This window comes from Tasmannia lanceolata, unplaced genomic scaffold, assembly GCF_043159265.1.
Source record: "Tasmannia lanceolata isolate RefF3 unplaced genomic scaffold, GAP_Taslan_0.1 ptg000013l, whole genome shotgun sequence".
Classification (NCBI taxonomy): Eukaryota; Viridiplantae; Streptophyta; class Magnoliopsida; order Canellales; family Winteraceae; genus Tasmannia; species Tasmannia lanceolata.
In genome coordinates, this window is record NW_027518690.1 from 5,441,817 (window position 1) to 5,463,878 (window position 22,062).

General features: G+C 37.8%; 1 protein-coding gene across 1 annotated transcript; it reads right to left on the bottom strand.

Annotated features, from left to right (window-relative positions):
• Positions 1-1,641: 1,641 nt before the first annotated feature.
• LOC143889599 (Leucine-rich receptor-like protein kinase family protein) lies at positions 1,642-13,875 on the bottom strand. Its single transcript, XM_077393864.1, has 3 exons — positions 12,212-13,875; positions 9,616-11,292; positions 1,642-2,467 (listed from the first exon to the last, which is right to left on the bottom strand). The coding sequence occupies exons 1-3, from the start codon at positions 13,149-13,151 to the stop codon at positions 1,887-1,889; spliced, it is 3,198 nt and encodes a 1,065-aa protein (XP_077249979.1). The 5' UTR covers positions 13,152-13,875; the 3' UTR covers positions 1,642-1,886.
• Positions 13,876-22,062: the final 8,187 nt, after the last annotated feature.

A 22,062-nucleotide genomic window follows, 5' to 3' on the forward strand; every position in this document is an offset into this window, starting at 1 on the left:
GTAATTTGTGTACGTGGCAATCAAATCCGTTGACTACTTCTGATGTGAAGTACATCAGCCCCTCTGCAGTCATTGATACTCTGCTGCTGCTGGGTGTCCCAAGTGATGAAAAGGGGCTCATTTATCATTTCTTGTAAGAAATTTCCAAGTATAATAGAGGCAGAGTAGAAAGCCAAATTAAAAGATGCAAGGAAAGAACTCCCTAAATGGCTATATATTGCTAGTGAGAACATGATACCACCCAATATATCCACACCCAAGGCCATGTCACATTCGGTAGTACAGTTAAACCTGCCCAACCTAGAGACTTAGAGAGCAATCTTAGGCAGTTGTCTAAGAGCAATCAAAGTTGCTGATAAGTGTTTGTAGAAGGTTGTCCTGAGTATTCTGAGATTTATGACATAAAGATTCACCCAAATCAAGAGTGTTAGAACTGTAAGAGCAGTCAGATAATGACCCAAACATCCTTATATCAGCTCAATTCTCATCACCCAAACAAAGGAAATAACTATAAAAATCAATGAACAATACTAAAACAGGGCTATTTGTTGGTAATTGGAATTCGCACTATCCATATCATTTTCTTGAACTACGATGAAATATTAGTATCTATACATTACAATATGTACTTCTGATTTTTGTATCAACAATGCCTTCTCTTTGGACATACAATTCAAATTATATTTCTACGATCCATCGACATATTTCGGATCCCAATCATAGGATCCGAAAAAATTAACGATCAGATCTAGACAACTAATTTTTTAAAATTATGTATTAAAATCGTTCGGAAAAAAAAAAAAAAAAAAAAGAATTGTGAATTCTCACTATCTAAAAAGTTGGAAATAAAGAACAAACAAATATTGGGCTGTTTTGCTGTAAGTTATAAGAAAAAATAATTCAAGATCATAATTTTTTCATTGCCCAGTGATATCGGACTGCAACTAGTGAAAAATAAATTCTGAAAATATTGGGTCACACATGAAGTGTTACAAATCTTCTCTTAGTGGGAATATTAAAGGTATAAGGGCTCTCAACTCTGTGTCATTACTAAGGTGTTACAAATCAGCCGATTAAGAAATCAAAAAGAAAATATGCTTTTGGCAAAATTTTAGTGATCAAGAAAAATTAAATCAAAGATAATCTGCAGGTGATCTAGGTGAATTCTCTTTATGGGATCTAGGAGACCTCTGTATAGCAACTAGGGGTGGCAAAATCATCCGAACCGAAACCGAACAGAAAATTCGGTTTCGGTTTGGTTAAACCAAACCGATTCAAATTTCGGTTCGGTTTCGGTTCAGTAGAACCAAACCGATGATCGGTTCAGTTTCGGTTTCATTTTGGTTTCGGTTTGGACAATGATAAATGCCCCCCTTTTCATAGGAAATTGATAAATGCGCCCTTTTCTTCAGTTCGGTTTGAGTTTCGGTTCAATTTCGGTCTGGAGTTACGCACCGGTTTTGGTTCGGTTTTGGTTTAGAGGTAAGCATGTTCGGTTCGGTTTGGGTGTCAAACCGAACCGTTTCCACCCTATTAGCAACACAAATCTATAATATATAGTAACATTGCTTTAGCAAATGCTTTCAGAGTAACCAGTCATACAATTCTAGACCACATTCTTTGAAAATAAAAAAAAACATCTGCAAATTACAGTTCATCATTCAATCATTAGGAAATGTGACACTTTGGAATTACAAACCTCTCAATTCAAACACAAACTGAAATAATATCAATCAATCAATGGATCAATTATCCTTTACATAAAAAAAAAATGTGAAGATATGCCCAGATTATAAGGCACTGAAAGCCAAAAAGAAAAAAGAAAAAAGAACAAAGAAAAAAAGAAGAGTCAGGAAGAAAGTAATTTCCAGACATGTACAAAAGTTTCAAACTGTTATAGAACAGAGATCTTCAAACACTGTTCTAATGTGAGGCCTTTCATTTACAGGAAGAGTACACCTAAGAGACACTGCAAGTAACTCATCCATTGCCTTCGGAGATTCCTCCAAACCCGCAATTTCCCTGTCAAAGCAATCAATTCCTCGTCCTTCATTGGAACATAAACGAACCCAATCTGTGAGATCAACGGCACCGGATTGACCTGAAATTATGTCACCGGCACTTCTTCTGGTTAGCATTTCCATCAATATCACTCCAAATGCATACACATCGGCTTTCAATGAAGGGAATGGTTTGCTTGAAGTGGCAAGCTCTGGTGCTCTGTATCCAAGTGCTCCCAAGTTTAATATCTGTTCGGCAGTTCCGACAGGGGTCATAAGACGGTGGAGGCCGTAGTCTGCGAGCTGAGCAGTAAGATCGGGGCCCGCCAAGAGTATATTTGTGGGCTTTAGATTACCATGAGGCAGGCCTTTATCATGATGGAGGTAGTACAAACATCGAGCAACGTCAACAGCGATTTTCAATCTTTGGCTGAATGATAACAGAGGATACCTTCTAGGTGTACTCTCTGCAAAGAATACGTACTTAGTGAAAGAATCAGTTCTCCCAAGTGAAAAACACAAGTAAATGAATAAGAGTTACTCATGGCATGTTTGGCAACCATGAAAATATATTCTATGGAATAATATTAGAGGACCAGCTGTGCAGGATGGATGGAGAGGGTGGGAGTGACGAGAGCATAAAAACTACATAAAACAGGGGTAAAAAAAACTCATTTGAAGTAGCATATTTCTTTCATTGTTTTCGTGTAGAAAATGGAATTCTGACCTACTTTAAATTTACTTCTACCATCCAGAATTTTGACCTACTTTAAATTTACTTCCAAAGTGGACGAAGTTTCCCATTTGCAAATGAGATTACATTAGCAACCTAATTTGCAATTAAGGACCCATTTTGATGGTATCCAAAGCGGCCCTTATTCTACTACAAATTTTACTTTTGAAACAGAAGTTGGATGTGGTGCTGCCAAATCTGTTCAGTTAAATCAAACTTGCTTCATATATTAGCCTGAATCACAGTAAGCGTCCGAATAACATTTCCCACCACACTCCTCCCATAGCCAACAGATCAGTTATGTAGGGGGATTTGAGAGAATGATACATACAAAAATTGACATACATCTGAAGTTTCATTGATAATGCTCGCCATCTTCATGGGCCCAGAGATTGCCCCTTCTCCCATGCTATGGAATTTTACGATGCGATGGAATTTTACGAGTCACCTTCAACCAACAAGTTGCCCACTAATTCAGTCTGGAATACTCAGTCATTTTAAGAGTACTCTTCCTCCTCGTTTGAGTTGGTCCTTGCAATAATAGGTCCAGAATAAGCACGAATAATATCCTCCTTGTGATTCCTAAAAAGTACGCTCTTTTATTTCTTTCTAGCCGTGAGACCCAAGTCACCACAAATGGAACACGCATCCATAGGATCTACCTTTCTTGCCAAGATGCTGACACCACAATCCCTCTAACAACTTCTTGAATGGCACAGGGGTAACCTAGTGAATGCGAAAGAGCTTCAATACATAGCTCCATGCCTTTCTTGCAGGAGAACAATGGATGAAGATACGGTTGGAAGTGTCCTCAGCCTTTAAGCACACCCCACACATATTTTCCAAATGAATTTTTTTTCAGCTAGAGAATATCAAGCATGTTGATTTTTTGACGAACAACTGTCCAACAAACGCCTCAAACCTTGGGTGCAGTGGGCCATCTCCAATTTTTATCCAACTAAAAGAATGTTGCCCCCCCCCCTTCTACTCTCGCCCAAACCAACCACCACCGCTCATAAAAAGTAGAGAGAGAGAGAGTAGACATTTCAGATCTGGGTCCTAAATCCTATCTAACAGAGAAAAATACACGAACACTTCAAGGATTTTAAGAAGCGATGAAAGATCATCTGCTTGGGCATACCTAGGGGATGTAAATGGAGCAAGACTAGCCAAATGAGGAAGGTAAATAAGAGTTTCTGATATCTCAAAGAAGTTATCCCAATCTCAAATAAAAAAAAGGTGAATTTCTCACAAGGGATTGGAGCTCCTTCCATTATGGTTACCACTTACAACAACTTCAAGAGGAATGGAATGTCAGTGGTGTTTGCGACGAGTTGGAAACAACTAAAATGCAATTGGCAAGCAAAATATTAAGAGGCCGGTGTTTTTTTTTTTTTTTTGAAATGGGAGGCCGGTGTTACAAGCGATCCGACAAAGGAGTTGACCTAAGGGGGGTAATGTAAGGGTGGTGGAAGAAGAGAGAATGCACATCCTGAAATCATGCCTTATCAGGCAATAAAAGAAAACCAATGGTTTGTGGAGGAAATGAAGGAATGGCATCAAATCGATGGAATATCATTCTTAAAAACTGAATTGAGAAATCTTAGCAAGAATGAAATCCTCTTTTGGATGGATCTTAAAGACAAGGCCGCCAAGATAAGGAAATGGGTGGGAATGCTTTGGGTGGCCCCCTTGGAAATCTTGCCATCAATAAAAGAGCCAAATCCATTGAGGTTCGATTCTTTGGGATCCCCTCTCATGCTTAGGCGAAGTGGACTGTGCAAGCTTTGGGAAGTCAGTCCGAGAATATCCTCGACGTCGAGATTGAGGTAGAAGCATGGAATATAAAAAACTTCGAATCATTTCTTCGGATTGGACATTTCTCCGCTCGTCGATGACTGGAAGTGGGGCTAAGATGGTTCTTCATCAGCATTTTGCGGTGAGTTCGGTGACGATTTGGGTCTCCCAACAGAGAATACAAGATTCCCTCCATTTAGAATCCAAAATTCCCTCCGTTTGAAGGTCATGAAAAGGAGAAGATAAACCTAGTTGGTGCCTTGGTAAAGAGCCGATGAAGATGATTGGTGGTGGTCCATAAAAGTATAGCAATCAGCATTTGAGAGGGCAGGAGGGCCCACACGAAAGGCCCTATCACAATGTTGATAATTTGATAGGGTCCAGCAAGCTTCATCCTGGCAAAGATTACAAAGTGCCTCCAGCACAGCTGGTTCTGTTCCTGCTAGATCAAAATCGGTAGAGAAAATCTACACTGTGGGTTCAAATTTGGGTCAGGTACCACCCCTCCCAACACACACACCACCACCACCACCCCCGCGCCAAAATTGAAAAATGCTTCAATGGGAGCAACTACAAGTAAAGCGGGCGTCCTTGACAGTCTGTCATACGTCCCCCTGCCAATCAACTGGGATAAACATGCAACTGGCCAAGGCCAATAAAAAGCGTACATGTGTTCACATCAATAGCTGTCATACATAATAGAATTCTGTGCCAGATTTATTCAACTGAGAAGAAAGGTTGAAGGAGAATTTTAGGGATACGGATGATAACTTAATAGTCACGAAATCCCTAAGGGGTGAGATTAACATCTCAATTAAGGAATGAGAAGTTTTGTTAGACGTCTTTTGGGAGATCACATTGGAGAAAACACGGTTTAAGGCAGTGAAGATTTTTTATTTTTATTTTTTTGTGCGGGTGGGGAGGGGGGGGAGGCGAGGGGGAGGGGGATCTATGGACCATTGGTTTGGAAGAAGCCTGGTGAGATGCCACAACGGCAGAAATTTTTAATTTAATCCTAATAAAAAATCTTGGATCTGCACCTCAAATGAAGATTATCTTTCAAAAACATGAAGATTTAGATATTGAGGTTAAACACCGATGAAATCAGGCAATCAAAGGCAAATCGAGGGTGATACCCTACCCAGTGATCTGGCCAGAGGGAGAACCATACACTGATCCAACAGCTATAGATGCTAGGCTTGGCCTACAACCACCTTCAAATTCGATCCCAAACTCGTTGAGGACCGTCCAGAAAGATGTGGATTCTAAAGAGCTCAGGAAGCTGGTTCAATGGAGCAGTCGAATAAGGACATGGTTGAGCGTGATATGAAGGATCCACTGATCGAGACTCTTGAATTAGGACTATGGGGAATCTTAGAGAATATTGGCCAGTTATGTCAAGAGGACCATACGAGATGTCCAGATCTGGGTACTGAAAGAGGAAAAGAAAAGGATACTATGATTCAATTTGGGAAGAATTGGGTATTTATGTAGAGAAAATGAGGACATGATTTAGCATATGATTAGAGACAATGAAAATATAGATCAACTCAGAAAAATGCTTTAACTGGTAATGTAGCAAACTGAAAGGAAAAAGGTTACATAAATTAAAAGGTTAGATCACTCAGCAGGCTTCAAACATTCAAAAATCTATGGCAAGAAGACAGTAGGACCTAAATGGAGAGGGATAAATAAGATTATCAATGCTAAAGGCACATCATCATGTGGAATGGGTTATACAAAAGATGGGATTTGGCGAGAGATATGAATTGGATTAAGGAATGTCAATCATCAGCAAAAAAAATTATCATTCTTAATGGATCCTCGATAGACCCATTTATCCCCTTATTTGTTCAATGTGGTGGTGGAGGTTATTAGCCTTCTAATAAAAAGGGCCGAAGAATATCTAGTGGTGGATTCAAAGCATAGATACTCTTCTACAACTTGTGAATGACATTCTCAATTTTATGAACAAGGATGAAGAGGAAGAAACCTAAAATAGAATATTTTAAGTGGTTTGACGTGGTATAGAGCTTGAAAATCAATTTTGGAAAAAAGTGTGCAAGATAAAGAATTACAATCTCTTGATAACATCATGGGATGAAGAAAACAAGAGTTTGACATTGCTTATCTTGGACTACCACTTGATGTAGGGATTCTGGGCCTTTGGGATTCACAAATTAAAAGAATGGAAAGAAAGCTATCCTCATGGAAGAAGTATTTTGCCTTTGGGGGGAGAATCACTCTGATAAAAACAACCTTGAAGAATCTACCAATCTATTTTATGTCCGTATACAAAACACCATCAAATGTAGCTCGCCAAATAGACAAGCTACAATGGACTTTCTTTTCTTTGGGACGGTGGGGAAGCAAACAAAAAAAAAATAAGTACCTAATGAAATGGAAGTGTGCATGATTTGATTCCGGTGAGAGTCCCATATGCAGCTGATAGTGTAGAACTCAAATGGAGACAATGACCATTCAAGAGAGACAAAGAGAGAGGACGACAAGATGTTGTCCCTATGAAACTTTTCATTGTACTTTTCATCTTTTTTATTTTTTTAGTGATGCGACGTAGCCCACTTAAGGGCATTATTTTCTCCATTCAGTTAATTGAGACATTCAAGACAGGTTTTATTTTATTTTTTCAGCTAGGATTTATTTCGGTTGTGTGGTATTTATTATCCTAGATGCAAGGGATATATCCACATCACATAAGGCCTACATATCACTAATTCAATATACAAACTTGCTATTTTTACTTTTTAGTATACACAGACTTACTAAAAATAGTAAGTACGAACCTCCTCAGCCCATATAAAATACCTAAGGTAAAATACCTAAGGAGGAAGCCTAATGTAATCCCCACTAAAGCAGTCGTCAAGAGGTGAGCAGGCCTCTTCTTCCTCTCTCCCTTCTCCTCTCTCTTCTTCCTCTCTCCTTTCTCCTTCTATTTTCCCTCCTCCCTTCTTTTCTCTTCTTCTCTCTTTCCTAGACTGAGACCTTTTTTAACCTCAGAACCAGTCACAACTTGTTTAAGGGCCTTGCTAACCTATAGATCTATAAGATCTCTTGATATTTCTCTCTTGCTTAGTGTTTTTCATGTCACCATTCCCTTCCACAGAACGTACTCCACATCAGACATGGTAGCAGAGCCAAGCGTCACGGAAGCACGAACACAAGCAAGAACGAGCCCGCAACAAGCAGAAATCTGTCCTGATTGTGTAGATCTACCTTGACTTATTTTACTTTTATTCTTTTTTTGAATGGCTTTAGATCTACCTTGATCTACTATGGTAAAAAAATTATTGATTGTTGATATGGTTTCATCCTGAACTGCCACAAAAAAGACCAGAGCAATAAAATTCATCCCAAGTACTAGCCCAACTACTACACATACAGATAATGACTGATTTGCCGAAAGGCAATGGTGGCTCCTTGTGTTCTTATAGTTGTATGTTAGGGTAATCGTCTACTCTGAATAACAGTGATAATTATTGGTTTGAAGAGTTAAATTCCAAGTTACTAACTGGACTGTGTTATAGTAAATTGATAGGTAGTCGACAGTCAGGCAATTGAGAACAGCAATTCTAAACACAAGTCATCTTTCTGATTTTCATTTTTATGAAAAAACAATGCCAGTAAATATCTCGTTACTCAAAAATGTCAGTAAAAATCTCATTACTTTTTTTATGGTCTGCGAAAATAACAAATATGATAGGAATTTCATATTTCATTACACGACCCCTTTGCTGACATTAAACTGATCAGAGGGTTTACTCTTCAAAGACACTTGAAGTGACATCGTCAACCTAGATTTCTTTCCATTTTTCAAGTCTTAAAATTTAGTTGAATTTAGGCAATGAGCATATAACACAGTTAGCCTCGTCTAATTTGAAACTGAGAGATAAAATAACAGCTATGTGGGCTGTAAACAGTGCAACCAACTAAGTGAAGAAACCAATAGGGTGAGATAAAATGTCTATCTAGGCATATTGCAGCAGGAAACTTGAGAAAACAAAGTAGTAGTTTTTGAAATAAACATTCACTTCTTTTTCCATCTTTCACCCTTTGCAAAAAATGCCCACTTTCTCTGTTTTTTTTTTGTTCTTTTTTAAGGGTAAAAAAGCCCACTTTCTAACAAGCTAGTTTCACTGAGGTTCTATAACACAGTTTACTTTTAAGGATCAGGAGCATCAACTTTGTATGTGTTCAAATTTCAATAGAGCTCAAAGTTAGAAGAGTTGGCATCTTCAAAAAGTATCCCATAATCTGTCACAAAAGTACTTCCAAATAATGGGATTTGCTAGGCAATCTTGAGGGAAGCCATTTCGCGGCTGACTTTTTCATGAGAGGACAGCCACCTCAGATGAATTAAATGAATAAGACAAAATCTGTTAAAAAGTGAGCCTGTTATATAGTGGACTGGGAATCATATATTTATTTGGGGAATTTGCTAAGCAATTTTGCGGAAAGCCATTTTGCGGCTGACTTTTTCATGAGAGGACAGCCACCTCAGATGAATTAAATGAACAAGACAAAATCTGTTAAAAAGTGAGCCTGTTAAAAAGTGAGCCTGTGTGGCTGTCCTCTCATGAAAAAGTCAGCCGCGAAATGGCTTTCTGCAAAATTGCCTAGCGAATCCCCCAAATAAATATATGATTCCCAGTCCTCTGTATAACAAAGTACAAGTGTAGTTTAACGTGCAGCAGTAATAATTCCTAACTTGGGATCATTTGAGATCTACCTCTACAAAGGTCAAATAATTTGAGCATTGTGTAGTCTTTCAAACAAATTTTTTTTTTTTTGGCAGTAAATCTTTCAAACATTTGTTATGCCTTTGATAGAGAATCTCCTCAAAATGAAGACCACTAAGGCTTGAAAAATCACAGAAATTTAAAGACAATGGAGCACAACACAATTCATAAAGCATTCCTATATGAGATGATTGAAAAAAGCATTCCTATAAAAAAATTCCTATAGAAAGATGGCAGAAATAAAAAAACCTTGAATGAAAGAAAACAATTCATTAAGCATTCCTATATGAGACATGTACTGAGAGATATCAAGATATGGTGGTCTTACCATAAAGATGAAGGGCCAAGCTCTCTCCGTTGATATAGTCCGCTAGTATCAGCCTTTCTTGTTCCCTTGGGCCCCAGTAGTAGGCTCTTAGCGAAACGATGTTTGGATGACGAATACTTCCAATTCTTTTTGCTTCCTTGGAAAATTCTTTTTTACGTTTTACAAGGCCGACCCGCAACCACTTAACAGTCAACATGCGGCCACTATCTAAAGTAGCTTTATATAAAGTCCCATGGCTACTTCTACCAAGAACTTCTGCTGGGGCACGTGAAAGTTCCTCAGCTGTGAATCGTAGAGAACCATCCAAGAAAAACAGTTCTCCGGCCAATCGATCCGGTGAATAGACATTTAAGGTTGCAGGCTGCTCAGAGATGAATGAGTCAGTAAAATGAGGTGCGGAAGATAAGGGGGATCCCGGAGAGGACTTCCACCCGGTGGTCAGAGGACAATTATCTGGCACATTAGACATCATAGACCCTGAGCTTCCTTCTCTCACGTCAGAAAAACCACATTCTGCAATCTCAGTTGCACTCTCTTTTTGCCTAGGCATTGATCTAGAATCTGAAGTTAGCAAGTGATCATTAGAGAAACTCAATGATGTTGGAGGAGGGTCCGAATTTTTACGGAATTTAAAAAGAGTAGGACGAGTAAATCTCCTCATTGTAACATCTCTTCCCGTAGTTTGGCCGCTAAATCCATCTCCCCCATGATGTTCTTGCAATTGCATCCTATAATAAGCCACTAGAACAAATATAATCATAGTGATGGCCCCAAAAGAGCCAAGAATAATTGCTACTATCAGGCCAGACTTCATATGACGATGTTGTCTGTTATCTACAATAACGCCCCCAGCATTGTTTGGCGAGGAAGGTAGATCGGAGATGATTAGAAAGCGATTTCCAGGAAAAAATGAGGAATTAGGAAACCCCCTTAAATTTTCAGGAACAACACCTGATAAATTGTTATAGGACACATTGAATATGTGTAGGCTCGATGGAAAGCTGTCAGGAATGTTACCCTCAAATTTGTTGACGGATAGATCCAGATGCTCCAAAAGATTAAGCTTGGCTATCTCAACTGGTATACGTCCTGACAAGCTATTCTTCCCAAGTTTCAACAATTTAAGTGTCTCCATGTTACCTATTTCTGGAGGTAAATCACCAGTGAATGAATTATCAGAGAGATCAAGAGACTCCAAAGGAGAATCCGAAGATACAACTAATGATTGAACTGAGTGTGAGTTCTGAAGAGGAATTGTTCCTGTAAATTGATTTCCTGAAAGATGCAAACTTGTCAAGGTTAATGACGTGAAGAGGGAACTCGGAATTGGTCCTTTAAGCTTGTTCAAACTAAGGTCAATTGTGGTCAACTTTGGGTAGCTTCCTAGTTCAGGAGGAATAATGCCTTCCAAAGAATTATTTCTGGTATTGATAGAAGCCAAGTTCACAAATTGGGAAGTATTTTCGGGAAAGCTTCCTGACAATGCATTTGAATGCAGATCAATAGTCTCCAAAATATCTCCCCAACTCTGGATTGCAGAAATATCGCCGGAAATTGCATTTTTACTCAAATCCACCACCATGCAACTTCCTAGAGTAGAAGGCAATGAACCTGATAGTGCGTTTGATGAAAGATTTAAAACCTTCAAAGTTGTAGAGTTAATATTTTGAACAACACCTGCATGAAGTAAATGACGCAGATGTTAGTTCTCAGATGAAGCAATTACTTAAAAATGACCAAAGTTACAAATAGAATCTTGAATACTAGACCAAGGATATAGAACCAAGACCAATTAAGCATTTCATAGAATATGAAGGTTGTCAGCCAGTATGTAGCCCCAAATTTGTGCAACTGGTAAAGGGGAAAAATGCACAGATGTATGTGCTACAGGAAAAAGAGAAGACAAACAGGTTGGAGATAAAAGAGGGATAACAAAACATTTCATCCAGAGTTTTTTTTAACGGACAATAACATTCACAAATTAGGACAACATTGGTTCCTTATTTCCTACAATATGGTTATTCAACAGATGGAGAATTCAGCCTTCTGTTTGCAACTAACTGTTCTGCCACTGATTTATGTGGTTTTAAAATGAATAGAAGTAACACGCTTTTCCTTTACAAATAGAATCCCACCAAGTTCCATTATGGGTCTGTTTGGATGCACAAAAAAGTGGGAAAGTCAAAGTAAAAGGACACATTTTCCATTTCTTAGCATTATTTGGTTGCTATTTATTATTCATATGTCAGTTCAAATGCAAACCAGCTTTGCACTATTTGACTTTCCTATCAAATCAAGAAGAAAAAGGGAAGTAAAGAAATAGGAATCTATATTCCTTTCATTCTACTTCTATATTATGTGCATCCAAGTAATGAGTGAATAAGAGAAATCAAATGTGAAACGGTTGAATGGGTGCAAGAACATGAATATATTGTTCCTCAAAAGTTAGTTTCTGCTGATTCAATGATCTAAGTAGTGAGAATAGAGAGACAGAAAGCGAAATGGTACAAGCAATGTGAGACTTCACATTAAAATACCCAGGAAAAAGATAAAAGAAAAAAACAAAACGACAGACTTAAATCTGTAATTTCGTTACCTGAAAACCCATTACCACTGAGATCCAGCACTGACAATGGCATAGAACTCCCAAAGAACTCGAAGGGTATCGATCCATGAAACCTATTGCTGGAAAGCCGTAAAACTCGAAGCGCTGGCAACATGCCAAAAGAAGGAAGCATCCCAGTAAGCTGATTCAAACCCAAATCCAAGACTTCCAAATTTCTAAACAACCCAATTGATTCATTCGAAAAGAACTCCCCATTCAGTCTATTAAAACTCATGTTCAAATGCCGAACCGTATTAGCCAAACTCGAAAGGTTCTGTGACCCCATCAAAAGTCCCCCTGTGAACAAATTAGAGCTAAAATCAACATACTCAGGGTTCCGCAATTCCGATAACAAATTCCCAACATCCCCCCAAAACCCATTGGAATGCAAATCCAAAGCCTTCAATTGTTGAAGATTCCTAATTCCAGTTGGAAACCCGCCGGTGAAATTATTGGATGAGAGATTCATATACCCTAAACCCCAAAGCTCCATAACCTTAGCGGGGACCGGCCCGTAGAACTTATTACCAGACAGATCCAAATACTGCAAGGAGGTTAGGGTTCCAATCAAGGGGACAATCCGGCCAGTGAAATTATTGCCTGAAAGGCTGAGATTTTTCAGCATTTTGAGACCATTCAAAGTGACAAACTTCAAATCTCCGGTTAAACCTAATCCATCTAAGACTATGGCGGTGACGAAACCCGAATCTTCTTCGCAGAAGATTCCGAGCCAGCTCTTCGGACAGCCGTTGGATTCGATTGAAGAACGATCCCATGAATTTGATACAAGGCCGTCTGGATCTGGATCGATTCCTTTCTTAAATTCGAGAAGGGATTGAACTTCGTTGATAGCGGAGACTGAAAATGAAAGATTTTGCCCTAGAATGGTGAAGAAGAGGAGGAAAGAGGAGAGAAGGCAGGGAAGATGCATTTCTATTAAAATGGGGAAACCCTAACCCAAACCCTAATGATCATGGAGAGAGAGAGAGAGAGAGAGAGAGAGAGAGTCTGTGGAAGTAAACAACACTATATTTGATGCATTTCTCTTACAATGGAAAAAACCTAACCCTAACCCTAATAATCATAGAGAGAGAGAGAGAGAGAGAGAATCTGTGCCAGTGAAAACACTATATTTGATGCATTTCTCTTACAATGGAAAACACTAACCCTAATAATCGCGGAGAGAGAGAGCGAGAGAGAGAGAGAGAGAGAGAGAGAATCTGTAGCAGTGAAAACCCTAGGTTTGATGCATTTCACTTACAATGGAAAAACCCTAACCCTAATAATCGTGGAGAGAGAGAGAGAGAGAGAGAGAGAGAGAGAGAGAGAGATTCTGTGGCAGTGAAAACCCTAAATTTGACTAAAAATGGGTGAGTAAAGAAAGAGAGAGAGATCTTGCAATGGAAAAACCCTAACCCTAATAATCATGGACAGTGAGAGAGTTTCTGTGGCAGTGAAGACCCTAAATTTGACTAAAAATGGAGGAGAAAAGAAAGACAGAGCATTTGGGTGAAAAGTAGCGGAGAGAAAAATTAGGGTTCTTACATGTAGTGAGAGAGAGAGAGAGAGAGAGAGAGAGAGAGAGAGAGTCTTCCGTTAATGGAGTTTGGGGGGGACGGAGAGAGGGAGTGTGGTTGGTTGGAAGGAGAGTGGTGACTGGTGAATACGCAAAAAACAGACTGTAAAGCACAATGTCTGTGGGCCCCACTCACATGCTTAACGGCGGGGCCCACTAACGTGCTTCACGGCGTTACCATATTAGTTTTCTGGTTTTGTTCCGGTGTTACTATCACCTTCTGTTTTTATTATTTCCACCCCTCTTGTATTCGGATTGGGGTTTTCGATTGAGAAATTGAGGAAATACAGATGCAAGGGCTGCAAATTTTACTTTCTCAACCCATTTTAAAAGGGTACCGAAAATGACGTGGATCTAATCAAGGGTCATTTTCCGGCTCTTTATGTAAGGGCGCCCTTGATATTTGATCCAACGGCAAAGGGGTGAAAAAATGGTCTTATACTTTAACATTGGGAGATGATATTTCCACTCCCTGCATTTCGCGCACGCTCTCCTTATAATAAATCATGTGACAAGGGAGCGAAAATATCATCGCCCTTAACAATTTACAAATAGGAGTTTTTATATGGTGTAAGCCCGTATAGTCCAGTATTTTGCAAAAGCGAGGGTACGATTCAAATTGTCCATCTGATAGGTCGCAATGTAAATAGGTTCTGCCCCAAAATCATTTCCATAAGAAGACCCCAACCCTCTAATCATAGGCTTTTCTACATAATGTAGTTTCTCTATAGATAAAAAAAATTATATATTTTTTTTAGCACAACCTATTTACACTGTGGTCCATCAGATGGACGGTTTGGATCATCTTCTGGTGTAAGCCCTAGAATAGATTTTTGAAAAATACTAGACCATGTGAGTCTTCATGTTTGAATGAACTTTGCAAATGAGGGCATGCCATCAATTTGTAACCAAAGTGCCCATTATAGATTTTTTTTTTTTTTTAACTCATAAAGAGACCAAAATGTCCTTATATGTGACGAGATGAAAATTATCTTGTAACAAGACCAAAAAACATGTGATGCTTAGTGATATGTATTGATAGAGTGGAGGTCCCACCAACTCAACTCGGTAAGGCCCGCTATTTTACCTCATGTTTTGATGGGGTAGGTCCCACGATCTCCACCTGAGACTATGTATAGGGTGGGGTATATTTTTGTGACCAGTTTCTGCAAGGGCTCCTATCCTATGAGTATAGCATTCCTCATAAATAAATGATATTCTCACACGCTTGATTCAAAAACGTATAGGCTAGAGCATCATGGGTAATTTAGTCTTTTTACAAGTTAATTTTCATTGTTTCTTGTAATAAAGACATTTTGGTCTTATTTTATATAAGTAAAAAAAAAAAAATCTAGCATGGGTATTTTGGTCACAAATTGATGGCACGGCGAGATTTGCAAAATTCACTCAAAACACTACGTGTAAATTGTCAAACTAGAAGACTGTTTTTGTAAATAAATGGAAGTAGATTACTTCTTTTGGATAATAGTTACACCTTTCCCAAAATTTATTTACCAAATTTTCTCACTCATTCCACCCCCCCTCTTTTTTGCTCGGTGCTTTTCTTTAGAGGGACGTAATGTCACCAACTGTCTAAATATTAAAAACAAAAGATAAAGGATAAATGAATAAGACAATGCAAACATGAGGTGGGTATTCTATCTTGAAAATTGAGGAGCTACAGAATAGGTTTGTGCGAAATTGCTTACCCATTTCCTAAAAGATTTGCTAGCATCCATAGCAGAAGGCATTTCATTTCCCAGATGGGCTTTTTGCATGTGAAAGCAACCACACAGGCTCACTTTTAAGCAGATTTTGTCTTCATTCATGAGGTGGCTGTTCTCACATCCAACAGGCCATCTACGAAACGCCTTCTGCGATGGACACTAGCAAATCCCATGATGTTAATTTATGTTCCTTTTACAAATGGCCTAAAATTAAGGAAGAATATATTTACACCTTTATTTTAGTGAAGAATGTTGAAGTGAAGGGTGATCACCTGCAAAAACCCAGCCAAAAAGTCACCCCCACTGGATCTATCAACCTAATCACATTTAAAATAACACTGAAAAAATACAAAATTATTAGTGTTATGAATGATGTTTGATAGGTGAGTTTTTGTAAGAGCGAAATAGTGCTAAATTGAAGGATGCCCTTGCAAAATCCAGCCACAAGGCTGCTCCATTGGATCCACGTTACCAACCGCATTTATCATTCCCTTAATTTTGCATTTTTCATTCCAATGAATGATTTGGGTCTCCAAAAAAGATTGACCCTAAAGTAGTTTTTTTTTTTAAAATGATATATTTGCCTCCTTTTTTACTTGGGACAACTCGCGCGCTCTAGTGTAAAAGAGTAGTCCCCTTAGTGTATACATGAGTTTTTACATGGTGTCTACATGTAGGTGGGTGTATTTTTTTTAGGAAAGTGATAATAGAACTAATCATTTTTTTTTCTACACTTTCTTACTAGGTGTTGAGTTTTTTTTTTTTTTTTTTGGAATTGTAATAGCCTTTGACACCTAGTTTAAAATGTAAAACATGGTGATTAGTGTCATTATCAATATGGTAGTATTGTTGTGATTCCTGAATCAGAGTAGCGTAGTAGCCGAAGCTCTGATGCCAAATGATGCAGAGTATCGTAGCAGAAGAAGCTTTAATAGTAGTAATGGAAGGAAAGGGAAGGAAAAGGGCTGGAAAAGGAAAATAAAAGGGTATTTAGAATATATATAGTTGAAAGGGGATGTTGGAACGGTAGAAAGGGTTCTCGGTTAGGTTTATTTCTACAGCTTAGAGCAGAAGGTTGCAGGTGGCTTTCAGATAACCAATTGTACCTAAGACTATAGTGAGGAAGCAGCCAACGATTTCAGGAAAGGTGGGCGGTTCGGGCATGAAACATAGATGGTTATGGGTTGTTTGTAGACTGTTCTCAGAATGAGATTCTAGGATTTGGGTCGCTGTTACAGGTGATCTACATGGATTAGTTTTTTTGGTGGAAGTCAAGGTTGATTCTTGTGCATAAATCTAAGGTAAAGGATGGCGGTTTTGGGATTGTTTGTTAGTTAGGAGGTATGGTTGTGGATTACCAGAAGGTAAGTGTCTGCTGCTCCTCCGAGAAATCTTATATATAACAAGTTAAAATTAGATGGGGAAGAACATGTAGACCAAAAACTTTGCCTTTGTTTTGCATCTATGATTCCGAGGGTGATGATCGAGGGGCATTCACACAACCTTTCAATTTTTATTTCATATTCAAAAGCATCTAATTCGTTTGCAATGGGTGTATTTAAAGATTTTTGCAAGACAATCCTATGCTTACTAGGACAAGTTTATTGCTTCTACTAAAAGAAGGAAAACAAAACTATCCTAAAATTATTGCATGGCCAACTTTGTTAAACTTCCTAAAATTCCTACAAACTCCTAGTTTGCGCTCTTCTGATTGTTGACTATGCATGCACATTGAATCCATATCATGATTGTCTAAGGGTGTTGATTGTTGACTATGCATGCACATTGAATCCATATCATGACTGTCTAAGGGTGTTGTTGAACCATAGCTCTGATACCATATAATCTAAAATTATATATTTGGATATTGAAATAAATTGTCTATGGAATTTATATGGCAGATAATCTGATTTGGCCAATGAGGCTTTCTATGCGTGCTTATAATATTGGATCGACAGGAAGACAAACACAAACAACAAGAGAGAGGGAAGAGGAACCTTTCTCCATAGACTCTTTCAAAGACTAAACAGTAATCACATATCTTCCTAACCCAGTGTTAAAGAATAAAAGATTAAATAACGCCTTCTCCAACAGCTTAAGCTATTGGAGTACCCGGTTGTTTCACATGGCATCGGAGCAAATTAAATGCTTGGGTTCAAATTAACTTCTTTGATAGCAAAATCCGCATGCAGTGGTCAAACCCAAAAGTGGGACCACATGTGCCACGTGCAGGCCAACCCATAGAAAGAGGAGTCACACGTGACGGGGAGTGTTAAAGAATAAAAGATTAAATAACACCTTCTCCAACAACGTAAGCTATTGGAGTAACTGGTAGTTTCACACCTAGAAAGATTTTAAAAACTGATAGCTAAACAAATTGACAAAAAGTGACGTCAAATCAAGGCAAGTCTATTCGGTAAAAGTGGGATCAAATCCGTAAACATCTGGTCAAATTGACAAAAATATGTAAAAAATCGGATCAAATCAACAAAAAGTTGAATCAAATTGGACAAAATTAGGTCAAATCGGCAAAAATATCTGATACAATGTATGTCAATTCATCCTAACATTTGTCGATTTGACTTATTTTTTTCGATTTCAGCTTTTTTTTATCAATCTAACCTATTTTTTTTCCTATTTAACCTAGTTTTAACCAATTTAATAAAATTGATTTGATCACATTTTTCTGATTTTAAGTTATTCTATCCCTTTTTTTCCAACTCTTATTTTTCCTCTTCTCTTCTTCCTCCTATTTCTTCTTCCTCCTCTTCTCTTCTTCCTTTTACTTTCTTTTTTCTTCCTTTTTTCTTCCTCCTCTTCTTGTCTGATGCAATCCAAAAATTAGCAGGAAATTTTGAGGATGACTTTTTGGGAAGCTTCACAAGTGAAAAATACGGAAAGTTTCCATGAATAAGGACCTAATCTTGGCGGAAACTTACAAATTTACATGGCTGAGATAGTGGAAACGTGTGTTATGGGAAACTTGCAAGATCATACAAACTTGAAGATTTGAAAAAATGCAATTTCCTATTCTCTTAATATTTGATTCCTAAAGTTCGGTTATCATTTTCGTATTTAGTTTGTTTACTAGATTTGATAGACTATAGTTGTTTTTCTATTTTTTAGCTATTTTTTAGCTTAGGGAAACTTTAGTATTTTAGGTAGATATGCCAATATACTGTTAGCTACTTTTTAGATCTTGGAAATCTTTTCGAAATGTAATAAAGAGATGGACTGATTGGAGTTGGGAGAGTTTTTGAGACTAAATAAAATTTTATCTTCACGGCATATGTGAGATTTCATACGAGTTCTTCTTTTTACTTGTTCTTTCTTGGTTTTTGTTTGATCTTGGTATTTTGGGCTGTGCCATTGTCCTTCTTCTTCTTCTCATGTTTCGTATTGAATCGATGGTCCGCGATGCAACAAATACTTACAGGTGGATATGAAAAAAAACCAAAAAAAAATGAGGGTTATGGTTAATTCAAAGGGATATCATCATGAAATGAGGGTCCCTCTAAATAAAACTTGAATAAGATTGGTTTAAGTTATTTTTTTGGATGGCAAAAAATAGTAACTTTAGAAATAATTTTCCTTTCCAAACTTTTTCAAAAAATTCTTACAATCAAAACATAGCCATATTCATTACGTGCACATACCATGTCATTCCACTAAAATATATTTGACACCAATCCCTGTGGGAATTGAAAACGAGACATTAGACCATGATTCGTGTGCCGTACCACAAACACAACAGTGAGGGATTCGTTATTCTGCTATAATATAGAGAGAGTGGAGCCTAACAAATGAACGGTTTGGATCATCCAATTTTGACTTGTTCTATGCAAGATTTCTCATAGGGGTGCAACTTTGGTCGGGTTCAACCCGAACCCGACGGGTTGAACCCGAATTTGGGTTGGGTTGGGTTTTTTTTTAAATCGGGTTGGGTTGGGAAAAATCAACCCGAATTGGAAATCGGGTTGGGTCGGGTTGGGGTGTCGGGCAACCCAACCCGACCCGAAACCCGATTTCCAATTTCAATATATATAAAAATTTTACTTCTATGTTTGTTTTGTCATTATATAACTCAAATTTAGAAAGAAATAAAAAAAGTTGGTGAAAGTTGTCCTAGTTAACCCTCTTGTTGGGGAACATCTAATGACTAGGATGAGATGGAAATACAAGAATAAAATGGAGAAATAAAACAAATGGTGAAATCGGGTTGGGTTGGGTTGGGTCGGGTTGAGAAAATTACAAATCGGGTTGGGTCCAATAGGGGTTGGAAATCGGGTTGGGTCGGGTTGGAAAAATGGGTTCCTTGGGTTGGGTCTGGTTGGACCCAACCCGACCCGAGTTGCACCCCCAATTTTCTCAGAGGAACAACATCCACTTACGTGCTGTGAAACAACAACCAGACCTCCTCAGTAGCAAGAACCAACCTTATTTAGACTGCTTTTAAAGAGGTTTGGTTGTGGTTTAACAGTACGTAAGTGGATGTTGTTCCTCTGAGAAATCCTGCAGAGAACAAGTTAAAATTGGATGGTCCAAACCGTTCATTTGGTAGATTCCCGCCTTTCCAACATGTCAAAATTGGATGATCCAAATCAATGAACGGTTGAGATCATCTCATGAAGTGGGCTCCACTGTACATTTTGAAAAAATACTGGATCCACACATTACAGCCTTCATTTGTTTTTAAACTTTGTATATTAGCTGTTACAAATAAAGAAGGTGGAATCTGGACTATATTATATGTTGGGACAGCCCCTCTAGTGAATTTATAATTTATGACTACTCTTTTTATACCAGGGGGGGGGTCCCATGAATTTATAATTTATGACTACTAAATTTTTTTCTTATAAAGGGTGTTGAATATAAAGGATTGACAATTGTTGGGCATTGACTACTTTACTAACATCACTTAAACAAACCATTCATGTTGGGATGCAGCTGTTGTTGCAGGTAGCAATGCACCAAAATGTTCAACGCGTTTGGAATAGCTCATGGGACCCAACACCATATGATCCCAACTAATCTTCTTTTTTTTTTTAAGATCATATATCAACCAGGGAAGGAGCCATGGATTTGCAAGGAGGTCAAACAATGTTTGTTATGTTATAATAGGTACAGTATTATAAAGTAAAAATCCAAACAAAAATGGCACTAATGGCAGTTCAACTTAAAATTAGAAAATTTGGCAAAAATTAACAAAAATATAGTTGAATAGGCAAAAAAAATTTTGGTTTCATTGGCAAAAATCAGCTAAACTCGAAAAGATGAGTTGAATTGGTAAAAAAAATTAGTTGAATTGGTAAAAAAAAACCTAATTTGGTCGATTTAACCTGAATTTTGACTTTTCGACCCGATTTTTTACAAATTCAATATGATTTTTTAACGATTCAACCCAGATTTAAGCCATTTTTTTGCCGATTTAATGTGATTTTTTTTATATCTTTTGCTGAATTTATTCGATTTTTTGCTGAATCAACCCCAGTTTTGTATATTTTTCTAATACTAAAATATAAAGAGACTGTTTCACCTACGTCACAAGTTTAGTTATGAGCATAACGGCCCTATTGTTCCGATGGAGAGAAGAATATATGATTAGCTTTTCGCGAAATTTCCAAACGAACAATTTCAAACAAATCTTTCAACAAAATTTTTACAATCCAATAAGGAAAGGTTCGCGTGCAAATATTGACTCTTTGAAACCTGCTTCTTGAGGTTCACTAATTACTTGATTGTTGGCGGGTCTATTTGTTTGTATGTGTTGTCCCGACAGAGGAGGACTCAATGGTATGGAAATGTATGGAAATGCATTCATTTTCTCTGCATCTATCCCGATCTACGATACTATCGGAGTGAAACAATGAGCAAATTAAGCATCATCACCACATCAGCAACCCTCGCTTCATGTTTTCAAGGGAAAGGATCAGGGCCGAAAATCATGGAGAAGATGTAGAGCCCTTGCTTGACTTTTATAAGTCTACGAAAAGTTTTAGGAGAAACTCTTGTGAATTCACACGAGGAGAAATATGAAAAAGAGATTTAACTAATCAAATTTTTTTACCAAAGTCTTGAAAAAAAGTGAGAGAAAAATAAACAAAAATATGTGGAACAAAGGAATTGGTGTACAAAATGTGACCCTTTCATCTCATTATATTTACAATAAATACCTCTTTGGATTGCAGGAATTTTTTGAAAAAGTTCGGAAAGGAAAAATATTTCCAAAATCTCCTACTTTTTTTACACATGAAAAAACATAACTTCAACCAACCAAATTGAATTTTTATTTAGGTAGACCTTCAATTTACAATGATATCCTTTAAATTAATCATAACCAAGAAAAAAAATTCCAAGAGGTAGTCTGGAAATTTTATTCTTGCAATCCAAACAGGCCCCAAGGAAAATGGCATTTCCATCCCCATTTTTAGCCTCTCTACTCCTTATCTTTCTATATTCTTTCCCTATGATATTCTCCAATGGTATTAGGGTTCTTAAAGGTATTGATGTGAACAGGATTTTATTGGCAGCATCTTACA

Excerpts from the sequence above, each read along its gene's own strand:
- LOC143889599 (XM_077393864.1), bottom strand. The coding sequence starts at position 13,151 with ATGCATCTTCCCTGCCTTCTCTCCTCTTTCCTCCTCTTCTTCACCATT. Across the intron at positions 11,293-12,211 it reads CAGTGGTAATGGGTTTTCAG|GTGTTGTTCAAAATATTAAC; the intron begins GTAACGAAATTA and ends TACTTCATGCAG. Across the intron at positions 2,468-9,615 it reads CTTGGCCCTTCATCTTTATG|AGAGTACACCTAGAAGGTAT; the intron begins GTAAGACCACCA and ends TATTCTTTGCAG.